Here is a 23,084-nt window from a genome sequence, read left to right as displayed (position 1 = left end):
CTCAGTAAATTTCCAAAAGGCATAAACATGATTTTTGCTGTGCTAGCAAATATTAGGTCAGAGAGCATCTTGTAGTTTCAGAAAGCATCTTTTAGTTTCATACAAAACTAAGCTGTGCATAAAATAGAATGAAATGTGTTAACCCTTTTAGCTTCTAATAAGCACTAAACACATACATTAATACATATTTTTCTGACAATATGCAAATTAAAAAAATGCATACAAAATTGTAAGGAGTGGGGCAATACACTAATGGAATAGTCCACATGCCTTCAGTTCTGTGGATTGCGCTGGTGATTCTTGAATGAGGGGTCTTCTGTATGAAGTTAGTATTTTCTCTGTGTTTTTGTATGCATTTGTTTCAGGGTCTCTAGCTTCCTCTCTCATTTTAGAGAAATAGTGATAATTTGATTGACAAGGTTAAAATGCCCCATGCAATGGACTGGCAACTCATATGAGGCTGCATCCTGCCTTGAGTCTGCTGAGTGCTCAATTTGACTTTGGCTCTATAATGCTGAACTGGCTGACAGTGAGCATAGAATGTAGATGGCTGGAAGGAAGGATGAATGAATACTATGGGTAGTGTAGACTGGATGCATGGCTAGGTTATACCCGAAGAGCAGGGATGCTGTGGTAGCCATATGGTAGGGTCATAAACTTATCGACATGTCACTTCAGATGATCACAATGCTAGCCTAATTCTGTGGCATCTAATGCTACTCTATGATTCATTATTACAACTGTTACAAACTTTTCCATGTTGCTGAACCAGTTGATCCCCTGCGACTTTTTTGAAGCTGTACTTATCCAAGAAACAAAGGCTACTTGTATGTCTAAAATAAATGTGGCACTGTGGCAGACCCCACAGCACAGGTGGACACTGTTTAGATATTGATCATACCTTGATAGCATGTAGGATGTATAAGGAGACGGACAGAGAATCTTATGCTGCTTATTGTGAAGCTGACCTTAAGCTATGCTATTTTCCTGTTACTCTGCTCCTGTCCTATGAACTAAGTCAGCATGGTCTAACTGTTATAGTACCTACATGCCCTGCATGTCTCCTGATAGATTTCCATTCAATGAATAAGCAACATGTTTTATTAATCACTTAATTTTACTATGAATAACAGAACTGTACTATGTCCTTCTGGAAAGTTCGAGTGATAAAATATTAGCACACTCATGTTTGCCTGCCTTAGGAGGCCAGCAAAGATTTAACATCCTCTTTTGGTCAAATCCCGCTCTCTTAAAAAAGTCATAATTTTACACATTATGCAAAATGAATACAAAAATAACCAGTAAAATACATTTTAAAATTGTCTTTAATGCCATGCATTAACTAATATTGTGGAGGGCTCTTACGAATAATTCTGAATGCCATTATGCTGAACATAAATAACTGAAATAAAAAGACTAAAAGTCTGAAACTGTGTTTCTGATTCAAAATGTCATAGTGTATTAAGTAACATATTACAACACTGACATTTTAAAATAATGTTTCCACAAGAGCACATGCCGATTGCATATGCTATGTGACGACTGCTCACCTTATACCTCTTACTATTTAAATACGCACTGACATACGTTACCCCTCCCTTATTGGGAAGGAGATGTTTAGTTTTATTATGTAGTATGTGTTTTTTTTTTTTCTCTCTGATGTTAGGCACCTTGAGTAGAATAGCTGATTACCTATTTTAAATGGGAGGGTGGCCTAATGGTTAAGGTGTTTGCCTTATAAACATAAGGTGCAGGGTTTGAGTCTCACAAGGGATAATTGGCTAGGCTTAAAATGGCTCGCAAGGGCAGTTAACTTAGTACTAATCTATGAATCGATTTCTGCGAGTGTATTAATTATTCATATCAGTAGTATAATATAGATTTACATAGTTTATAACAGATCTATAGAAATAATATTGTTGGGCATTGATGGAGCTCCATATCTATTTTACTTTTAAGTTATATAGCCCTCTTCCTTTGCCGGATATTCTGATATTCCAAAGTAATGGACAAACTAGATTTACAATTAAAGGTATTTTGTAGTTTGTACCTGAAAACAAATTACTGAGTGACTAAGGTTTGATTTTAAGAATATTGCGAATAAGTCAGCAGTACACTACAAGCACTGTTGTGTAAGGTGAAACAATAGATTTCTGGCACTAAAACTTTGTATGTCTTTATAATTTTGTTATGGAGACAGCATTTCAATGTCTAGTATCTTCAGTCTTAATTCGGTTCTGGCCTTTTGTGTTTGCCTTTTATTTTATATCATCATGTGAAGTCATTCTGAAATGTTATTTAAATTTATGTTTATCATTCTGAAATGTTATATACATTTATTTTTATTACATTTTATACTGCTGTGCCATTTCTGATATAAGTATTATACTATGAATTCCCCATGCAACTGTTTTTTTTTTCAGAATGAAGCATGATTATTTGTTTACAATTTTTGCTTGCCATTTCTATCTTCTATATTTAATATTTATTTATTTTTACAGTCCTTTAAGAAAGCACTCTCTGACTACTTTGGATCAAGGTATTCAGAAAATGACATATCAAAAGAATACTGCAACTGTAAGAATGATGATAAATGTATATGTGATATCTTTTCGGAAGTGGCACGAGAAGCTGCAAGACAATTTCCAGATGATGATACGTGGAAGAACTGGAGAACGGCTATGCCAAAATGTGGTATGTAACTTTCATGCCATATTTTGAAATGTGCTTTTGTTGAATCTAAGAATATGACACTGATACAACCTGAAATACGCATAACACTACAATTAGATTTTACGCATTTATCTCAGAATATGCTAGGACACTACTTACTATGATCTACTGATAACTATGAGTTACTTTAGGCAAAACGGAAGTTTTCACTTTCCATAAGACAGAAACTTTCATCTGAATTTAAAAGAAATGATCACAATAGCTTTTTCTGCCTATTTTAACAGTAAGAAAACATCAACATTGACTATTTAAATGCAGGTCTACACTGAAATCCTTTGGGGGGGTATTCAGAATGATGCTCAATGCTGGCTAACTTTGCTAAATAGTTCAGAAAATTAAGCATAACCCAACCTGATGATGACTCTTTATGCATCATTTCCAGCATAGTACAATCTTGCCAGGGAAAGGACTGCACATTGATCCATCAAGGCCAGAGTGGCAGTGTTCTCCAAACTGGCAACTCCCAAAACTCAAAATTAAGGAGCAAAGAAAAAAGTCTTCTCGAAGTTAGAGACTCTGTGCTGCTGTAACTTACTACAACTGTAACACGCTACTTGCTACCAAAAATGTATTATCTGCCTTCATTTATAAAGCCACAATACCCTTGCAACTTCATAAATCAATGCCAGTACTGCAGTCCTGTATGAAAAGTACCTGCCAATTACTTTCCCTAATGGTTTGACAGTGACTGTCTGATTACAGCAAATGATAATAACCATTAAATACAAAATTGTTATGGGTGAAATGGAAAGCAAAACAAGGACCTAATTAGATATACAGCCTCTGTAAATACACCTGAGACTGCATGCAAGCCATCCTTTTGACTGAGCAGTACTACATTGTTTAGAAGACCAAGCAGAGTGCCACATGATAAATTGTCAGCAGTTGACACAACTGGTTGACACAGTAGACCTTGTAAACTTTTATCCAGCTTAGGTAAAGATCTATATGACAGAGAGTTCAGCACATTCAGTAAAAACTTTCCTCTCTTCTTGAGTTAAGAGATCCAGTTGCTGCCCCATTTAGCAATTCCAACTTTTTCTCCTCTTATAAAGGTTTCAGAGGGCAGGCTGTGGCTTCTTTGTTTAACAAGATGCTATACATCTTGACATAGTCATACATTTTCATTATATGCAGGCTTCTCCTTTATATGCTGGATTGAAAACATGGTCTGATCTTATCTTTTGTATTTCTTTTACTAATAAGTTCTCTTGATTAATATTATGATAAAACGATGGTTCATAACATTTTTGGTTCTATCCTTAATAGATTTAAAAATATACCATCTTGTATTTTTGTGAAGACACTCAATTCTGGTAAAAAAAAAATAGTTATACTTTTCATAGGAGGCACTTGAAGAGGAATATACCTAGTAATAAAACTATTTGTATCTGCTGGCACTATCACAGTCAGTTAACTCATCATGTTCACAAACATTTATGTGTAAGCAATTCAAATCCTGGCTATCTTTTTCATAGTTAATGTTGAACTCAACGCTTTCATAATTTTCTGTATCCACTCAATTAACAAATTGCTTAACATACACAGATGTGAACAAAGATTGTAGCAAAAACATACAATGTATACAGTTAAAGACACTTCGTTTAGAACAGCTGCAGGCAGAAAAGAAATATCTTTCTCTAATACTGGTTTAGCAGCATCACTTACCATATGGTAAGTTAGGACTGGTAATCAACCCCCCCCCCCTTTGTTTTGAGTGGATGCACCTCTTGACATTGTGGTTGATCTTTAGATACTGTATAGTAGTAGCTGATATTCCAAATGGAAAGTCAGGAACATTATCAGTATTCCCAACAGAATCCACATATTCTCAAATAAGCTATGACCCAACTTCTTGGTATTAATGGAGGTAATTGAGGATGTAGAAACAAACACTTGTTCATATCTCTTCCTCCTTGTACCCCTCAAGTGGTTTTTCAACCCCATAGTATCCCCATTGCAATAGAAAGAATACATGCTTCTCATTGGCATTCATTTCTCATTTTAATTTACATCTTTACTGAGTAACAATTTCTTTTCTTTTATTAGCTTTCACTTGTTGCCTAAAATACTATTAATGAAACTGTCTTGTAATATTACAATGAATTTTGTCAGTGCTCTACTTTAGCTTTGAAGGTTGGTGGTGGTCATTTCTGGCACCAATAGTTTTAGCTATCTCAGGGTACAATTTTTTGACAACTTCTGCCAATAACCCTAGTGGCCACTTTCCTCATCTGTAATATCATTTGAGGGTAACTTGTCAACACAAAGACCTGTATGGCTAGTATTAATATTGGGCAGGTGCAGTAGAAGATTATGGATCTGAGCTTTTTATCAAGTTGCTTCATGTATGTATCCATTGTATAGGATTTGATTTAATTTGTTTTCTGTGTGATTCAAAGAAAGTAATGTAACAAGGCACTGCTCATAATTTGCACTTCAAACAAAAGTATCCAGTGGGCTTACCCATTTAACAAATGAGTAAAATAAAATAAAATATAATGTAAATATAATTTTTTGGCAATTATTTAACAACATAAATAAGAATTACTTCTCAGTGCATTAGCTGCTTCTGCTCCATGAATAATTCCCCAGAGTTCATAGCTCCATCTATAACTGACAATAATTAATGTTTAGACAGCCTTTGCTCTCTTTCAAGGCAAAAGTATTTAAAAGCCAATGCATCTTGTGGGCTTTTATTCACAAATCATATGTAGTTATCAACATAGAGTCCAATGTCATATCAAATACCACAAGTAATAATAAATATGTCCCAAAAACAAACTGGAAATTTTGAAATAAAAGCAAACCAAAGTTTATTAATAATCACAATAAGCGATTCCATCTTGAAAGAACTTCTTCAGTATGTGACTAGGGCATTTAAAGTAGTGTTTAAATAAGTAAAATTATGACAAAAACAACCAGTAAAAGGGTAGACCTAATAGAATGGCTAGTGCTTTAATGTCTTATTTTTCAATACCACTTTAATGTTTACCACCTTAATGATTCATGTGAGGTCCAATTATCAAGTCTATGTTGCCATTTGTATTCCTTAAGAGCTAACATTTCTTCAAGTGCACTATCCCTGAAATTAAATTTACTCAACCTAAAACAAAAAAAAAGTAAAGTTTAAAAATTAAGACAACATTGAGCATGCCTAGCTAATTTATTATTTAAATCCTCCAATTTTACAGAATTATTTTATTGGTAAATTCTTGTTTAATACCCCTTTCAAGTGAATTCCAGTATGTAAATGCCCATCAAACTTAGAAATATTTAAATCCAAATAAATAATATTGGTCAAGTTATATCTGTGCATGCATTTCAAAAAAAATCACAGTATTGCTTCAAGCAAAATGAAGAATTCAAAACAATTTCATCATGCATATCAGTAATATGCTGTCAATAAAATAATTATAAAATGTAATATTCTTTCAGCAACTGTCATCTATCACTACTCCTTTTTGCCTGAAATATTTTTGTTAAAAGCTACAACATTTTTATAGGTTCATAGTTTGGTAGTAGGCTATCGGCCCTAGGGCCTATACAAGCCTAGCCATAACAGTTCCCTGGATATTTCTTCCCACAATATTTACTTCCCTGGACCCCTGTCTAGCAGGGTGACTGACATGATCCCTGCGGTGAATTTCCTGTCTCCCATCCAATCGTCAAGGTTCCTTTTGAAGACGGCCAAGGAGGCGCTCTGTTTGACATGTATGGGCAGTCTATTCCCATGGGGAGTCTCTGGGTCAGGAACCTATCCCTCCAGCATGTTTTGTTTATTGTGATGACAAGGTTTAGATCCCTGGAGTGTGTGGCTCTGAGGGATTGGGATTTCTTTAAGTGGAGCATGTCCAACAGCTCAGGGTTTGACATGGCCTTGTATGTTAAGCAGAGATTGCCTCTGATTAGATGATATGCCACAGAGTATAGCTGGAAGTTTTTTAGATGGTCAGCATGGGACATCTGCTTTAGGCCTGTGATTCTTTTAGTGAGATATTTCTGCAGCCTTTCCAACTGTTGCAGATATGTTGTGAGGTACATACCAAATGGGGCATTGTACTCTATAATGGGTCTAATCAGGGATGAGTACAGTGGGACAGTGACCTCCTTTTTTCTGGATGAAAAGCCCTTTTGACAAACATTCATCACTTCTTTGAATAATCTAACCTGTCTGGCTGACAAATCTCCATCTTCTAAACCAATATCATTGGCTATTACTGAATATAAAGACTCCACATCAATTTAGTCACTGCAGTATGTTTACATTTTTGAGCAAAGCTCTTATCTATAAAAGGATTTTTAATGACTGTATGCTTTGACTTCTCTTCAATGTAAACGGATATGGCTTTGGTTTGACTGCCACAGATGGTGGCCATATGCCTAGGAGATGGATCTTCCAAGTATTTATGACTCTTAGGTAAATCAAAACAGTAACTCACCTTAGGATTTAGGATTTGTTCATGCTTAGCTGTGTCAGCACTATTAATGTCCTCTGAAAGCCTCTCTTCAATGTACCATCAGTCTGTGAACCTCTTTATACCTACCCTGGGGAGACATAGAGTAGTCTTTCAGCCCCTTACTGTTATAATGAATGTCAGTGATTCCTCAGGATATTTTGGTACCAGAATTATTACACAATGTAGCAATACTGTTGTATAGTTTGGGTATCTTAACAAATTTACAGAATGTATAAGCATGGACACACTGCAACTGTATGTGTAAACATGGACACATGCTGCTCTGGTATATGTAGGGTAATGCCACCTTCTGTAATTCTTTCTAGAGGGAGTGAACACCCCATTTCAGTCTACCCCACCACTCTTGCACAGTACTCTAAAGAGTATTGTTAGGGGAGTTAAAGGGGAATGTTAGACTACATTAGAAAGAATATCAGAAAGAATGCTTTTAAAACAATGCTTTGAATCAGCTGTTTCTCATTTTTATGTGAGGTATCATTTTCTAAAATGTATGCATTTGTTTAAGAAACAGTTTAAAAAGTAATAATCAGATCTTATTGGAGTGGCGTGCAGATATTCAACACTGAATTTAACAGTGAAGAAATCATTTATTCCTCTGCCAGACTGAATCAACTAACAGACATTATAAATATTAAAAGCTAATAGTTCATAGACAGTGAAATGAATTATTCATTATCCTCAGTTAATTGATATAAACCTCAAACTGGTCCATTACACTACACTTTTAGCCACAGTATAATCCTATTGCAACACCTTGCAGGACATTCACTTTGGTCTGTCCCTGAGTTAAAAAACTACACAATAATTCTGATGCAGAATCACATCTCACTGGTGTAGTGTAGGACAACCACTGCAGTGCACCAATCCTGGCACATCTCTCTACAATATTATTTCAGGGCACTCTCTTCCCTACCCCTCAGATCTCTCAGTTTATCCTTTTTTGAAGTTTGCAGTGTGATTATACATGGTTCTAAAACTCCACAAATTGTACTTTTCATACGTCACAGGCAGCTTTTGTATATATTTTTGAAACATTTTTGAAATTAAAATGATATTTATTATTATATATACTGTATCAGAGTTAATAATTGACTATGTTTATCTGTTTTGTGCGTGTACGAAAAAAAAAATCTGTGTCATGAAATATACTGAACTCATCTTACCTGCTGAGTCTGAACACATATAGTGGCAGAAGAGACTTCAGGACTTCTTTGGCCTAAGACACCACCATTTTCTGTTATTTCATACAAAAGCTGTTGTCATTGTGTTGCACTCCATTTGAGATGCAGAATGTGTCCTTGAATAGATCTCTCATCCTTCATTGCTTTTTAAAACAGTTTAAAGAAAGGTTTTAAAAGGACTTCAGTGACATTGTTTAAATTTCAAACAATGTGATTTAAAATAACTTAATATGTAACACTCTTTTCCCTATATAGGTAAACCAACTTGCAAGGGTAATCAAGTGTTTGACCTGTGCGATAAACCTTACCAGCCAACATGCTCACATCCAAATCCAAGCAATTCTAACACTGACTCTTGTGCAAGTGTCTGCAAATGTGACAAAGGTTAGTTTTAACAGTATCTTCTACTACTGTTTTTACATGCAAAATAATACATTGTTTCCAGATGTATTAATAACTATTTAAGTAAAGTATCTTTGTAAAAAAAATATTTTCTTATGAGTATTTTAATTGTATCTGATGGAGGTTTTCTCCCTGGACCTGCAGTGAAAACAGACTTTGCCCAGTCAGATGTTCCAGTAAACAAAGACAAATAAATAAATAACTGAGGATATTTCTCAAATTTACCCTGTTTTTATTGTATTTGGCTTGAGTTTGACAGTACAAATCAGATATTTAATTGGTTTATTTTTATTCTAGATCTGGTTCTTAATGATATCGATAATGGCCAGCAGTGTATTAAAAAGGAACACTGTCCCTGTAAATACAGAGGAGTTGTACATCAGCCTGGTGCAAAAAGGACATCACAGTGTGAGACATGGTAAACAGCATTTTACTGAGTTCATTAGCATAGTATATATGATGCCTTTGCTTCACACCATATCATTTCATTTTAAAATCACTTTTTCTACTCTTGTATCACTTCTGGCTTTCTTTTACACTTATGTTCTTCATATTGCACAGAAAACTCATTATCAAACTTTTTATAATTTTCTGCAAACATTTTTAATATCAGGAGAAGTTTCCATATAATTTCTCTCTTTTCCCCATGCCATTTTAAGCTCCCTTCACCTGTTGAAATACACACTTATTTTGCTTAAGGGTCTTTTTGAGTGAATATGAAGCTATGGGCAAAAGAGAATATAAGGGTGTAAGGCAGCATCATTTACTTTTTTGGCACTAAGGATGCACAACATGTCCACCAGAAGCCAGGTGAACTTTGTAAGAGTTTTGTATCAGAGTGAATGGCCTGTTTAGTGCAGTAACATGTTAGTTTATGATCTGGAGTTGCTAAGTTTTCATCCAGAACTTTCACTCATTGTTTTACATTGCAATAATAGCTCATGAGAAAAGGAAGGAACAATCATTTGTAGTGCAGAGAATAAGGGGAAATAACTTACATTGCAAGGGTGATTTAGCTGAGAAAAGAAAAGGTACTTTAGTCCAGGAGTAGGATACAATTAGAAATATAAATGCATTGGAAGTACCAATGCTGTTTTACAGTTGTGTGGCTAGACCAGAAGCAAGTTGAGATATATCTGGAGTTTGAATGAAGCTGCAGCTATGTTAAGGAAGAAAATAAATGATGTGGAGAGGGACTGTGATATACATTAGGAAGGCAGATGGTGAGTGAATGCATCTGTGGTACTGGAAATTGATAGGCAGGAGAATTGCACTGGGTGGATACTGGAGGTGGTGAGACCTCAAGGATGGACTTGCTTAAATTTGATAGAATGGAAAACTATGAGTTTTCATTGCCTTTGTAGTTGAAGATCCCAGTTAGTAACAAAGGTGTGAGTCAATGATCCATTTACTGCAAGGGGGAATGGTAGGGGATCAGGCAGTAAGAGTTGCTGAAATATGAAAGTGAAGCTGGAAGCAGACAGTTGGAGAAAATTAAATGCAGAGGCAGATATAAGCTTCTGGAAGGAGTTTTAATCTTTTTTCCCACCCTGGAAATAGAAAATTGGATGAAATAAGGGAAAAGATGATTGATGTTGTTAATGTGGAAATGAATGTACACACACACACACACACACACACACACACACACACACACACACACACGCACGCACGCGCACACACACACACACACACACACACACACACACACACACACACACACACACACACACACACACACACACACACACACACACACACACACACACACACACACACACACACACACACACACACACACACACACACACACACACACACACACACACACACACACACACACACACACATATATCTGCACAGTCACCACCACTACAGAAATCATCTGCATATGAACTGAGGTATTTCAAACGTGCCAGCAGCAGTAACTTTCATCAAGTTAGCATAGTGCTTAAATACAAGTCACTGACAGTTTCTTTGCATATCTTGCTAAAATGATTAGCTTCTGCAATGAATTTGAAATAAGTGATTATGGAAGTGTGGAGGTTAATGGCACAAGAGTGATAGAAAAGAAAGATGGAGATGGCAGGGTAATGGGGGGTGTCAGGCTGAGATTCAAAGATGGGATGAAGGTGGTAAGAGATACATAGTGGATATTTAGTAGTAGTACTGATTAGTCTGCATGGCAGTGGAGAAAGACAGAACAGAGGTTGGGTGATAATAGTGCCAAGAAGTGCATTTGAAATGTAAAGGAAGAAATAATAAAAAGCTCAGGGGGAGGCACATATAGTTATTAACATATCAGCAAATAACCATGTGACTTGTTAAAGGAAAAGGTGGATACGCCAGTGACTATGAAGTCAATCTACTTGAAGAAAGGGCTGAAGATTCATTATAGTGGGATGCAGCATACAAATCACCTGATACCCAAAAAAGTGAATAAGGTGAAGTCAGAATTAGATTTAAAAGATGTGTAAAGATGTAAAATTCATATAATACAGGTTTTCAGTCTTTCAGGAGTAAGCTGTGAGGTGCAGAACTCCAGAGTAAGAAAGAGAATGCAGACTGTGTGACCTCTGATAAACATTTGATTTAAAAAGAAGGTAAGGGCCCTGATAAGGTGAGCAAATGTTCTTGTCTTGGTCTACACCCAGTGAATTCACTGAAGATATCGAGAAATATCAGACAAATGACAATGATACCATATAATTTAATTAAGAGAATGATGGCTATGATGGAAGTTTGGAGCATTCTAGCTAGACCTGGTTTTGTTGGCAACCCTAAATTGTGATTTGCAAACCACTTCTTCAGTTGACATTATGGGGTCAAGGTTGAAAAAGGGATATGCCATATCACATTACATTCTGGCTGGACTGTTTCAGTGGTCAGCCTTTGATCTGCTGTTCAATTAATTTATTAATAAACTTAGTAAAATCAGGTCTGTGTGCAATGCTGTATGCCGATGATTTGCTTTTGTCGCATGTCTCATACTCTTAAGGTTACTCTTAGGGAAAAGATATTTGCAGATATCTCTAAATTTACTTAACTATATGGATATTACAAAACCAGAATGAAATGTTATCAAACTCTAGGACATGCCATGTGACACTATGAAGAAATTAAGCAAGATTCCTGTCTGGAACTGCCTGGACCCAACTTAATTTCTTTTTTAGAGGATACACATCTTTAAATATTTGGGTGTCGGGCCTGATCCTTCATACCCATTCTTATTCATTCAAGCAAAACTTATATACTCTGAGATCCAAAATCAATAAACAATTTCATCTCTCAGGAAACATTTCTGGGCTGGATCCATGAATGGCTGAACTTTGTACCGACCATGTGCACATCACACTGCCACTCTCATATGATCGAGAACTATTTTGTGTTCATTAAACAGCTATACACATCTTATATAGCTGAAAAACAAAGGTAAATGGCAGAGTATGTAAAAGAAAACATAAACAGCTGAATTACATGCTAATTAAACAATCCGAGTTGGCGAAGCCATTCAGGAAGCTATAAAGTAATTATGTACACTTGGTGTAGCTTTTTGCATTTTTTGCATTGAACTACAAAACCTATTGGAATACAGCCATCATCACACTTAAAAAAAAAAAAAAAAAAAAAAAAAAAAAAATATCAGGGGCTGCTGCTGCTCTCTTGCATGTGTGTGTGCAACAGGCTCAAATCTATACTGCTGTTGCTGAGAGACTTCCGCCTAGGAGGAGAAGGGTATTCAAACCCCATTTAACATATAATGGAATGCAGAATATCAAGATATTAGAGCAATACAGGTGGATAGGGAAACAATACAGGAACTCTGCATCCTCTGCTGCCACCACATTAAATCTAACTGAAATTGAGGAGAACCTGTATCACTAGAAACTAAGGTATGTGTAGCATTGAGGATATTAGCTACTGGTACATTTTAGAGACACACAGGGGATAGGGGTGTCATGCTGGAACACGTAAGGGAGTACATCTATTTTCCATGCACATGAGATGAGACAGCAAGAACAATGCAGGGATTTTTTTTGCTCACTACAGCATACTTCCATGAAGTTTTGGGGGCCATACACTGCACCCACTTATAAATAAAAGCCTCACCTGGTAAACAGGGAAAAGCATACATTGACAGGAAGGGGCTCCACTCAGTCAAATGCTAAGTTGTTTGTAATATCCGAGGGATCATACTCAGTATGTATGCAGGCAACCCTTGCAGTTACCATAACTCACACATATATAGGTTCACTGATAAATAATAGGCTAGCCGCCATTATAGGCCATTTTAAGCCTAGCCAATTTCCCTCAAAGGTGAGCATAAAACTCTGTACCTTGTGTCTGTGTGGCTAAAACTTTAACCTTTATTCCAACCCTTGCCTTGGCATACCTTTCGGCTTTACACAAGGTTTGCTAGAGGTGATGTTCCAAAAGGCCATCTGCTGGGTGATGCAGGTTATGCACTGGTGCCATGGTTCATGATGCCCATCAGAAATATACAGACACTCACAGAAGAAGGATACAATGATGCCCATGCTCAAACTAGAGCCATCACAGAGTGTGTGTCCGGCATGCTGAAATCAAGTGTCTTCTGTCTAGTCACATCAGGGGGTGGCCTGCAGTATGATCCAGGCACCTGCACAGAACTTCTCACAGTATGTGCATGTTACATAATATTATATTGAGGAAACAGCTGCAACCTGGAGAGCAAGGACCAGGATCACACATTCCTAGACCACAGGTAGGGCCAGCACCTCTAGCACATACAGATGAGGATTCTGAGGGAGAACCTCCAGCTGCAGAGGGAGCCGGCAGACATAGAAATGCACAATATATCCTTGCCCTGGCTAAGAGGTAAAGGACAGCACACACACTTGCCACCTAAGATGCAAAGGATAGTATTAGTATGTGCACTGATGAACTAAGAGGCAAATAATAGCACACACATTGACTAGTTCAGGAATGCAAAAAACAACCTAAACATGCACAAATATTGATACCAGCCAATGTCTACAAACTTTACTTCATCATGTAATGGCTGTGTACAGATAGCTTCAGACAGAGACAGCCCCAAAGGACACAACTTGTACTGCAGTAATGTAAAGGTAAGCATGGAACCTGTAGTATACAAACAAATGTGTAAGAAGATAAACAACTGATATACCTGCATACTGTTAGTTATAAATGTACCCAATCATAACCTGTATGAGGTGTCCACCAATGGCATTATTGGCATATAGGAATGATATTTGCAATATCCAGCTATACAGTGTACACAATAACTGGCATCAAGCCAGTCATTTACCCACTGTACACAAAAGAGTCAGCAGGAAGATTATATCAAGAGTTTCACAAGTAGAGCAATAAGCAGGAATGTAATATCAGTGATTAGAATGCATGAGTGATACTAACCATACCTCTCAACCTCTCAGTGCAAACAATCTGCACAAAGCCAGAAATAATGGGGGTACAAAGGCCCAAAAATAGGGACATTTTTTAGATATTGCTCCTATAAACTTAGAAAATTGCTAGTCTAATAGGTTTTGCATTATTATATGTTTTCTGAAAGATGTGAAGTCTGAAACTCAAATTTCTGTCATTAATTTGTACTGTTTAGTGACTTCAATCTTCAATGATTTGACAGAAAACTACAAATTTTGTGAGGTACAGACCAAAAATATGAAGCAAAAATCTGGATATTCTGCGAAAATCTGGTCAGCTGATATGTATGATACTAATTAAAAGTCATTCTAAAATGAGCATGTAAAATCCTCCAAAATATTCTTATGTAATACATATGCATAAAATCAACATAGTGGGACTCAGTTATGCACTCTGTGCATCAGACATATATGCAACCCTAAGTCAAACCCTAATGAACAAAGGGCATGGTAATAGACAACATCATTTTCATAGGGTGGGTAGGGAGCAGTAACCAAAGGCTGATATCAAAGTAATGAGTGTGTGTGTGAGTAAGAAACACAGAACATTTGATAAAGTAGGAAATATCTCAGAGCCACAAACAAGTGGTGTATCCCAATTAACATTAAAGTTTCATAGCTTCATAGGTTTATAGGAGATTACTAGGCTAATGGCTCACAAGCCCTTACAAGCCTATCCAGTTTTACCTAGATTTTACTCAATTTTCTAACCCTTGGGGAAGATAACAAAGGTAAGCAAGCAGGGTTTTGACAATTTTTACAGACTGCTTCTGTCCATAAGGGACATGGGTGCTAACCCAGGAGTGAATTTGCAATTTCCTATTCATTGGTCCAGATTGTACTTGAAGATGTTCAAGAAAAGGCTCTGCTTCATGTGAAAAGGAAGCCTATTCCAGAGGAGGGGCAGCCTCTGGAACACATATCTGCCTCTCCAGCATAATCTATTCATGTCAGAGATCAGGTAAGATCTTTGAAGCTGGTAAACCTCATGCAGTTAGTTTTGCAAATATGCAACATTTCCATCAGGGCATGGTTAGAGACTGCCTTGTAGATCAGGCACAGATCACCCCTCAGTAATGGGGAAGAAACTGAATACAGTGATAGGGCTTTCTATTGGTCCATATATGACATGTTGGATATACCCTGTATTTTTGGTGAGAAACCTCTGAGGATGCTCCAACTGTTTGAGGTGCCTGGAGAGGTACGTGCCAAAGGGTGCATTGTACTCAATTACTGGTCTGATGAGGGTCAAGTACAGTAGTACTATGACATCCTTAGATCTAGATGCTGTGCCCTTACTTATAGCCTGAGACACACAGAAGGATTTCCTCACCACAATGGACATACGGCATACGGCATCAATGTTCAGATTACTATCTATCTGAGTAGCCAGATCTCTCACAACTGGGCCTACTCTTAGATGAGTGCTATCAATGTTGTAATTTGCAAGGGTATTTAATTTCCTAAAGGGCGTTATGCACTTCTTTGCATTTAGTTTGAGGCCATTGCTCTGACAACAATCATTGGTCTGCATCAGACCTTTCCGTAGGATATCAACATTGTTTGGGGAGACAATGATTGCCCCCAACATGCAGTCATCAGCAGACTTGGTCAAGGCCATCTATATTTGCCTTGACATCTGAGAAATACATATATCCCAAACAGGAGGGGGCCCAGCACTGAGACCTGTGGTACCCCACTGGTGACTGGCCTTGTGCAGGATGAGGATTTCTGTGTTTTGGGGTTAGGGGGAGCTTTAAAATTATTTATACTATCACTTAATAGGAGGCAATTTTCCTTGGAAAAAGTCTTTAGGATTTTACTTTTAGATGGAGGTTCTACCGTTACATTTATTTTAAAGGAGACCAATTTATGAGCCACTGTTACCAATGAGGACATTATGCTGGGGGAAGTGCAACACTTCCCCATGTTTGTGAATACTATGTCAAGGATATTTGAGCCCCTAGTGGTAGTGCAGACCAGCTGTTCCAAATCATTTGCATTGCCAAAGGTCAAGAATCTCTGAGCCTGCATGTTAGTAGTTGTATATGATTCACATTTCTATGGAGGGTTAGTTAAAATTGCCCATGAATAGTGTATTGGGCTGAATGGTAAGTAATTCTAGCAACTTTAGGTATATGGAGGGGTTTTCCAGGTTCATGGCTGGGGACCTGTAGCTAAAGGATGATACAGTTGGGGATTTGGCCTATGGTCAGCTGGACATGGAGTAGCTTAAGCAAGACATCCTGCTTAACAAATCTAGAGGTGTGATTCATTTTTTTATGTAAATGGAAATACCTCCTCCTTTCATTTTTTTTTTCTTTTCGAAGGGTGGTCTGTATGTGTAATAGGCATTGTAGCCTTGCATTGCTGGGATTCTTTCCACAGCATTGAACCATGTCTCTGTAACTGTACAGGCATCAGAATTTTCCTGCAGATGTTCCATCACAGACACAGTTCTATCCAGTGTGTCACTCATCCTATCCAAGGAGTCACCCACACAGATGAGGCAGTCATGGATGTCAAAATGTGCCACATTTAGGACTCTCACTATCTTTTCCAAGGCCCTGGTGGAAAGTGCATGTGCCTCCATGGCAACCCTATACATACATTTGGTGGCAAATAGTTACACACTAGCATCAGGATCAGGGTGGACAGAAGGCCTCCAAGCACTTCTAGCAACCCTCCAGTGTGGTAACATGCCCCCACAATGTCTACAAGCAGACTCAACCAACACTGCAACTGGAGTAACCACACTACCCGATCACACAACACAGTAAAATGTAAAGGTGGAACCCAAAAATGAAGTAAATCACATAAACCACCTTCAGAGAGTTAGAGATGACTCAAGTACAGTCCATGAAGTGTGAGTACACAGCTTTATTTTTGAACCCAAATAGCAAAAACAAACAATAAGGCAAAAACTCTCGGTAAGCGCTTTCATCCGAACAAATGCAGGACTTTATCAAAACCAAAGTGCTTACTTAAATCAAGCATATTTATAGCATCATATGTCATCAATTACATTGAACGTCTAAAAATATTTAAAGACACAGTGCACAATCTGAATGATGTTATAAGAAACAGTAAAAATATTCAAAAATCACTAAAAATGTAAAAATGTCATAAAATTCAAAATTAACCACGTATTACAAAACTAAAGCCCTTTTTTTTAAATTGGAATCAATGAGAGATATTCATTCATACCATGGGGACTGTTGGCACTGAGTTTAATCTGCCATCTAAATTGAAATCTCCCTATATCATTAGACCAGTTACCACCCCTAATATTTTTACTAATAATTTCCACTATTCCATGTTAGTGTGTGTATTTTTAGGGTATTGCTCATATTCTTAGTCTCAATAGCGTAAAGATGTTCATAAATTCATTTTTGTAGAGTCATTTCTGTTTTACCAATGTAAAACCCTTTACAACCCTTACAGACACTCACATACACCAAACCCTTACTGGCACAATTGCCCCTAAAAGTTTAACAGTTTGAGCAGGTTCACCTATTAAAATGTGTGTTTCATTCATCATGTAAGGGCAATAATTACATGCCCTACAACTCTTAGTTCCTTTCATAGTGTTCTTTTTTGGGACTGGATGTTCTAATAAAAATTTAATGTTGTGTCCCATTTTATAAGTGAGCAGGGGTCTACTCCCTAGGTGTTGAAAAATGTCATCATTCCCTTCTAACATGATCCAATTCTTGGCCACTATATCCCACACTTTGTAGCCAAAGGATCCAAAGGAAGTTACCAAAGAGTGTGAAAAATTACTAGCTTTCTTTCTGACAATAGTGTTCACCACTGAATTTTGTCCTAACAAGGGGACAAACCTAGTCCGCCACTCCTCTAGATCTTCCAGACTAATATGTTGAACCCATTCCTTGGGATAACCTCTGGCCACAAACATATGAACTAAAGTACCTAATTCTCTTTTGAAATCAATAAGTGTGGAACACATTGTAGCCCCTCTAATCATCTGTCCCCTTACTATGTTTCTCTTTACCTATAAGGGGTGGTTGCTATCATAAGACAAAAAAACTGATGGAATACGTTGGTTTCCAAAACACTTAGGAAGTAAACATACCATGAAATGAATTTCTGGTAATGGTGACATCTAAGTAATCTATAGCCTCAGGGTAATAATTGTGGGTAAACTTAAAGTAGTCACAAACACTGTTAAGATAAACTACAAAATTATCAAATACTCCAATATCACCCTTCCACAGGGCAAAGATGTCAAACTTCCAAATAACGTAAATAGATTTTCTATTCACTTTTATACGCTGAATTAAAAATAGATATATTCTCCCATGATGTCATAACCAAATTGGCCTACATTGGAGCAGAGCTGGATCCCATCACTACCACTTTTAATTTCTTGAAAAACTCATTTTCAAAAGTGAGGTAATTGTTACAAAGGATCTTCTCTATCACTTCCATACCAAAATTAACTAGAGCCCCATCTAAAGATGTATAGTTCATAATAGCTTCTAAAAATAGTTCCAAAGCTGTGTTGTGCAGTATAGAATTAAAAAGATATAACACACCAATGGTTGAGAAGCCTGTTGACTCCCTGTAAAATTCTTGTTTGATCCTAGACAAAAAAAATCCCATGAATCAGCTAGAACATGGGTAATGGGATGTAATGCATCCTTAAGTAAACGGTCAACAAAAACCCCAAAGGAGTTTTGCCACTATGATCCAATAAGGGGGATGGTGTACATTTTTGTGTACTTTTGGGATACCTAATACTGTGGGAATGAAAGGATGGCTATTTTGCAAAAGGTTGTATAGTTCCTCATTAATAACTCCTTGCAACAAAATATCTTCCAAAAATAGCTGTAATTTTCTGTGTGCACTATTGATTTCATTCTTAGACACATTTTCATACCTTTTAGTACATATTAGCAATATCATTCACATAGTCATTCTTCTCCACCAAAACTATCCCTCCCCCCTTATCCGGCTTCATATTCCTGATGTTATCTGTCTCCCTCAATTTCCACAACAAAGCAGCCTCTTCTGTAGTAAGATTGTAATATTTATCCTTGTGGGTATAATGTGCCTTATAAATCTCCCTAACACAAACCTTTTCAAAACTCATAAGTGTGGGATGCAAGGGGGGATTAAAATGCTTTTCTTTCTAAACTTGTTCTTAACCTGATCGTTGTTGTCATTATGATCCTTAAATATATTTGGAAGTTCAACTTTCTGATGTAAAGTTTGAACTGAGTCAACGCATCAACAATGTCAGTATTTCTTCCTGGAACAAATTTAAACCCCTTTATAAATAATGAAAAATGAGTGTCCGTGATGTCACAATCCATATAATTATACATATTAAACTCCTGGGAACATAAAAGTTTACCTTTAAAACAAGAAATCACAGGCTCTCTCTGCACATTGTTATTTAATACCAGTTTCCCTTGTTGTTCCTCCAAAAATTCCTCTGACTGCTCTGTATTTGGCCCCTTGGGGTTTGTGGCTGACCTAAAAAATTCTCTCTATTTCTATTCCTATTCCTATTCCTATTCCAGATCCTTTCAGATCTACATAAAGGTGGATAATCCTGTTCAAAAACTTCATCCACATCACTGTGAAAGTTGTATGGTTGTATCTCCCCATTATCTTCCTCATGTCCAACTTCATAACTACAAGAACCCAACTCCAACCTTTGATTGACATTTCTATTATTAACCAAGGGGGGCCCATAGTAAGTTTTAGGGAGTTGATATGCTTCTTTTTGCCTATATTCCAATTCATCTCTTTTGAGCTTTTTTTGCTTCCTAAATGTATTTTTTTAACTTGATGCTCTATTTTGTCAAAAATATTGTCATACTTATTTTCAAAACTCAGAAAACTACCATCATTTAAAATTTTGTTATTTAACACATTAACATCATCCAAAAGCTCTGTAATTTTATTATTAATTTTAATGACAAAATGCAACAGTTCAATGCCATGCCTATCAAACATGGCAAGTAATTCATCAAGTTCTTGTTGACCAACAGTAATTCCATTTGGAAATTTAGACATACGGAGTCCTTTAGGAATCCTTTGAACTCTAATGCATTCAGCAAGGTACGCATTATCTACTTGCAAGTTACTTACCTTGATCAACTTGGATTCATTGTCCAGATCACCCAGAAACACCACTGAGCACCATGAAAATGAGAACCTAGATTTTGAAGTCATGGAAGTGAGAAATTTTCCTTCTACATGTCTTCATTAGCTGAGAAATCACACAGCCACATATCCAGTTTTACAAAGGCTCAACCACTTTATCAATCAAAGATGGTCATCAAAGCAATCTAGTTTACCTCAAGAAGTGTAAACTTATTTTCTATACAGAGATGAGATTTTATCTGACAAAGTATCATCATGAAGGTCCAAAAGTGATTGTTCCAAAGTCCTTGCAACAAGAGTACATTACTATCTTGCATCGTGGTCACCCAGGAAGAGACTCTACCAAAAGAAGGGAGAGAGGTCTAGTATTTTGGTTTTCTATGTCACAAGACATTGAGAAAGTACTTTCATCTTTTTCCATATGTAATAGTACTAAACCACATCAACAGAAGAAACGACTTCAGCTAAACCAGATTCCTGAACTACCTTGGTCAACAGTAGCTACCCACATTTTTGTGTGGCATGGTTAACATTATTTAGTATTAATAGACTCTTATTCTAATTGGTTCCAGATTGACCTACTTCATAACCTAGCATCCAGTACTGTCATTACTAAGATGAAGCGTCATTTTGCGGTCCATGGTAGCCCGGACAAAGTTATTTCTGATAATGGCACACAGTTCACCAGTCAACAGTTTAAATATTTTGCCAAAGAGTGGGATTTTACTCATGTCATGAGTAGACCAGAGTATCCACGGTCAAATGGTTTGGCAGAATGTGAATTTCCAAGTGCAAAACAGTTACTCAAGAAGTCAAAACAAGATAATAGTAATGTTTTCCTGAATCTTTTGAATCTCAGAAATATTTCTCATTATAAACATCTTGGTTCACCTGCTCAGAGACTTCTGTTGAGACAAACCAGAACCATGTTACCAATCAGTAGTCAATTGTTGTTTCCATGTTTTAGGAATAATAGGTCAGTGAAAACCAATCTGTTGAAGAATCATTTAACCCAGAAGTCCTACTATAATAAGACCAGCAAACCTCTCAATCTATTACAAGAAGAAGTGGTAAGGATGAAAATGTCTAGAGGTTATGATCAGATTGGAGTCATGAAGAATATTTGTCCAGAGCTGAGATCATACACTGTGGAATCACAAGGAGTAGAGTTTAAGCAGATTCAGAAACATTTGATGCCGGTGTCTAAGCCTATACCACAGCACATAGCCTGTGAGAAAGACTATCTCAGAGTGAGTTATCCAGTGTTCCAGTTCCAGAGGAAGTTCCAGAGAATATTCCCATTCCTGCGATGAATCCAGAACTTCCTGATACAAGTTGTTTACTGAAGACTGACCCTGTTGCTAAATCCAGTCCAGACTGTTATGTTACCAGATCTGGTCATATCTCCAGGCCATGTTATAGATACAAGGCAACTTGGACATGAACGTTGGGCTTGTTTCTAATGTCTATAATAATGCACGTCTAATTCCAATGTTGTTTTTACAAAGGGCAATATTTTTTAAAAGGGAGGATGTAGATCAATGTGTGTGTATGTACCTTTAAGAAGCTATCCAAGGGCTTGCACAAATGTATAAATACTATGCATGTGCGAGCTTGACTACCATTTTGTAGTAAGCTGTTGAGATGTAAGCATATATGTACGTCAGGCCTGTCTGTTAATCAGTTTGTTTATATTTTATGATGCTGCTATCCATCCTGATGCATTTCTATGTAATAAAGCATCTAAATGAACTACCCCACCTTCTTGTTATCTATGTTAGAGAGGGGCAAGTGATACACTGCCTATCTGCCTGTTAAGAAATATCTCAGAATCAGTCAAACTGGCAATCCCTCCATCCAAAATACAATATCTGTTGTACTCTTTTAAGCCACACATCTTAGTTTTTCCAGATACGCATAACGATTTCTAGAATGGCAGTAAATGCCTTATATATCGCATACCTGGAAGTTCTATTTCACACAGCCTGTTGTCCACATCAGCACCAACTTCAGGGAATCTGTGTGAGCTATCTGCTGAGCTGTCAGGATCTCTGGCAGTGGATAGGAACTGCTCATTTTCAGTGAGTGGTGGTTTGGTAATAGGACCTCCCCCATAGACATCTGTTCTCATGCTACTACAGCTGGTCTCTTGTGTGTCACAGTAACCATATCATTGGCACAATCCTGCACCTGATTATAGTTTCTAAGAAAAAGGGAAAACTGGTTGTACAGGAATGATATCAGCATAGGATATGCTAAAATAGGCTGTTGTCATAGATAGAATTGTAAGATCTGTGTTAAAGGTCACCTTGCATTCTTATTAAAACCAAGAAAACAAGATTCAAGCTGATATTGCTTGTTTAACTCATGGTTTGTTAAGTCAAAACAAAAGACTAGCACTTTCACTCGTCAGATCTTCATCAGATCTAAGTTTTACATATAACTAACAAGTATATATATATATATATATATATATATATATATATATATCAGTTTTCCTAATAAAACTCCATGTATATTACAATGGAGGCAGTAATCCAAGAGCACACAAACAGATCACATTCAGTGGCAGTGACTGGAACAGTGTACACACTTAGTTAGCATTTTTATTGTGATTGGTGCTGTTTACTGTATCTAAGTAAGTATAAAACCACTGTGTATCTGGCTGTTAATCAGTGTAATGGATATAGTGTCAAATAATGTAA

At 36.9% G+C, this 23,084-nt stretch overlaps 1 protein-coding gene across 1 annotated transcript in view; it reads left to right on the top strand.

Moving 5' to 3' along the window:
* Positions 1-2,005: 2,005 nt before the first annotated feature.
* LOC122815020 (mucin-19-like) overlaps positions 2,006-23,084 on the top strand; it is a 118,947-nt gene continuing 97,868 nt past the window's right edge. Inside the window, exons 1-4 of the mRNA XM_044087272.1 lie at positions 2,006-2,032; positions 2,502-2,694; positions 8,651-8,779; positions 9,095-9,215. Of these exons, the coding sequence (XP_043943207.1) occupies positions 2,006-2,032; positions 2,502-2,694; positions 8,651-8,779; positions 9,095-9,215 (470 nt within the window). The remainder of the gene's footprint in view (positions 2,033-2,501; positions 2,695-8,650; positions 8,780-9,094; positions 9,216-23,084) is intronic.

The sequence above is a fragment of the Protopterus annectens genome, chromosome 11.part0, assembly GCF_019279795.1.
Source record: "Protopterus annectens isolate FY-2018-M chromosome 11.part0, PAN1.0, whole genome shotgun sequence".
Taxonomy (NCBI): Eukaryota; Metazoa; Chordata; order Ceratodontiformes; family Protopteridae; genus Protopterus; species Protopterus annectens.
This window is presented reverse-complemented; position numbering and strand designations above follow the sequence as displayed.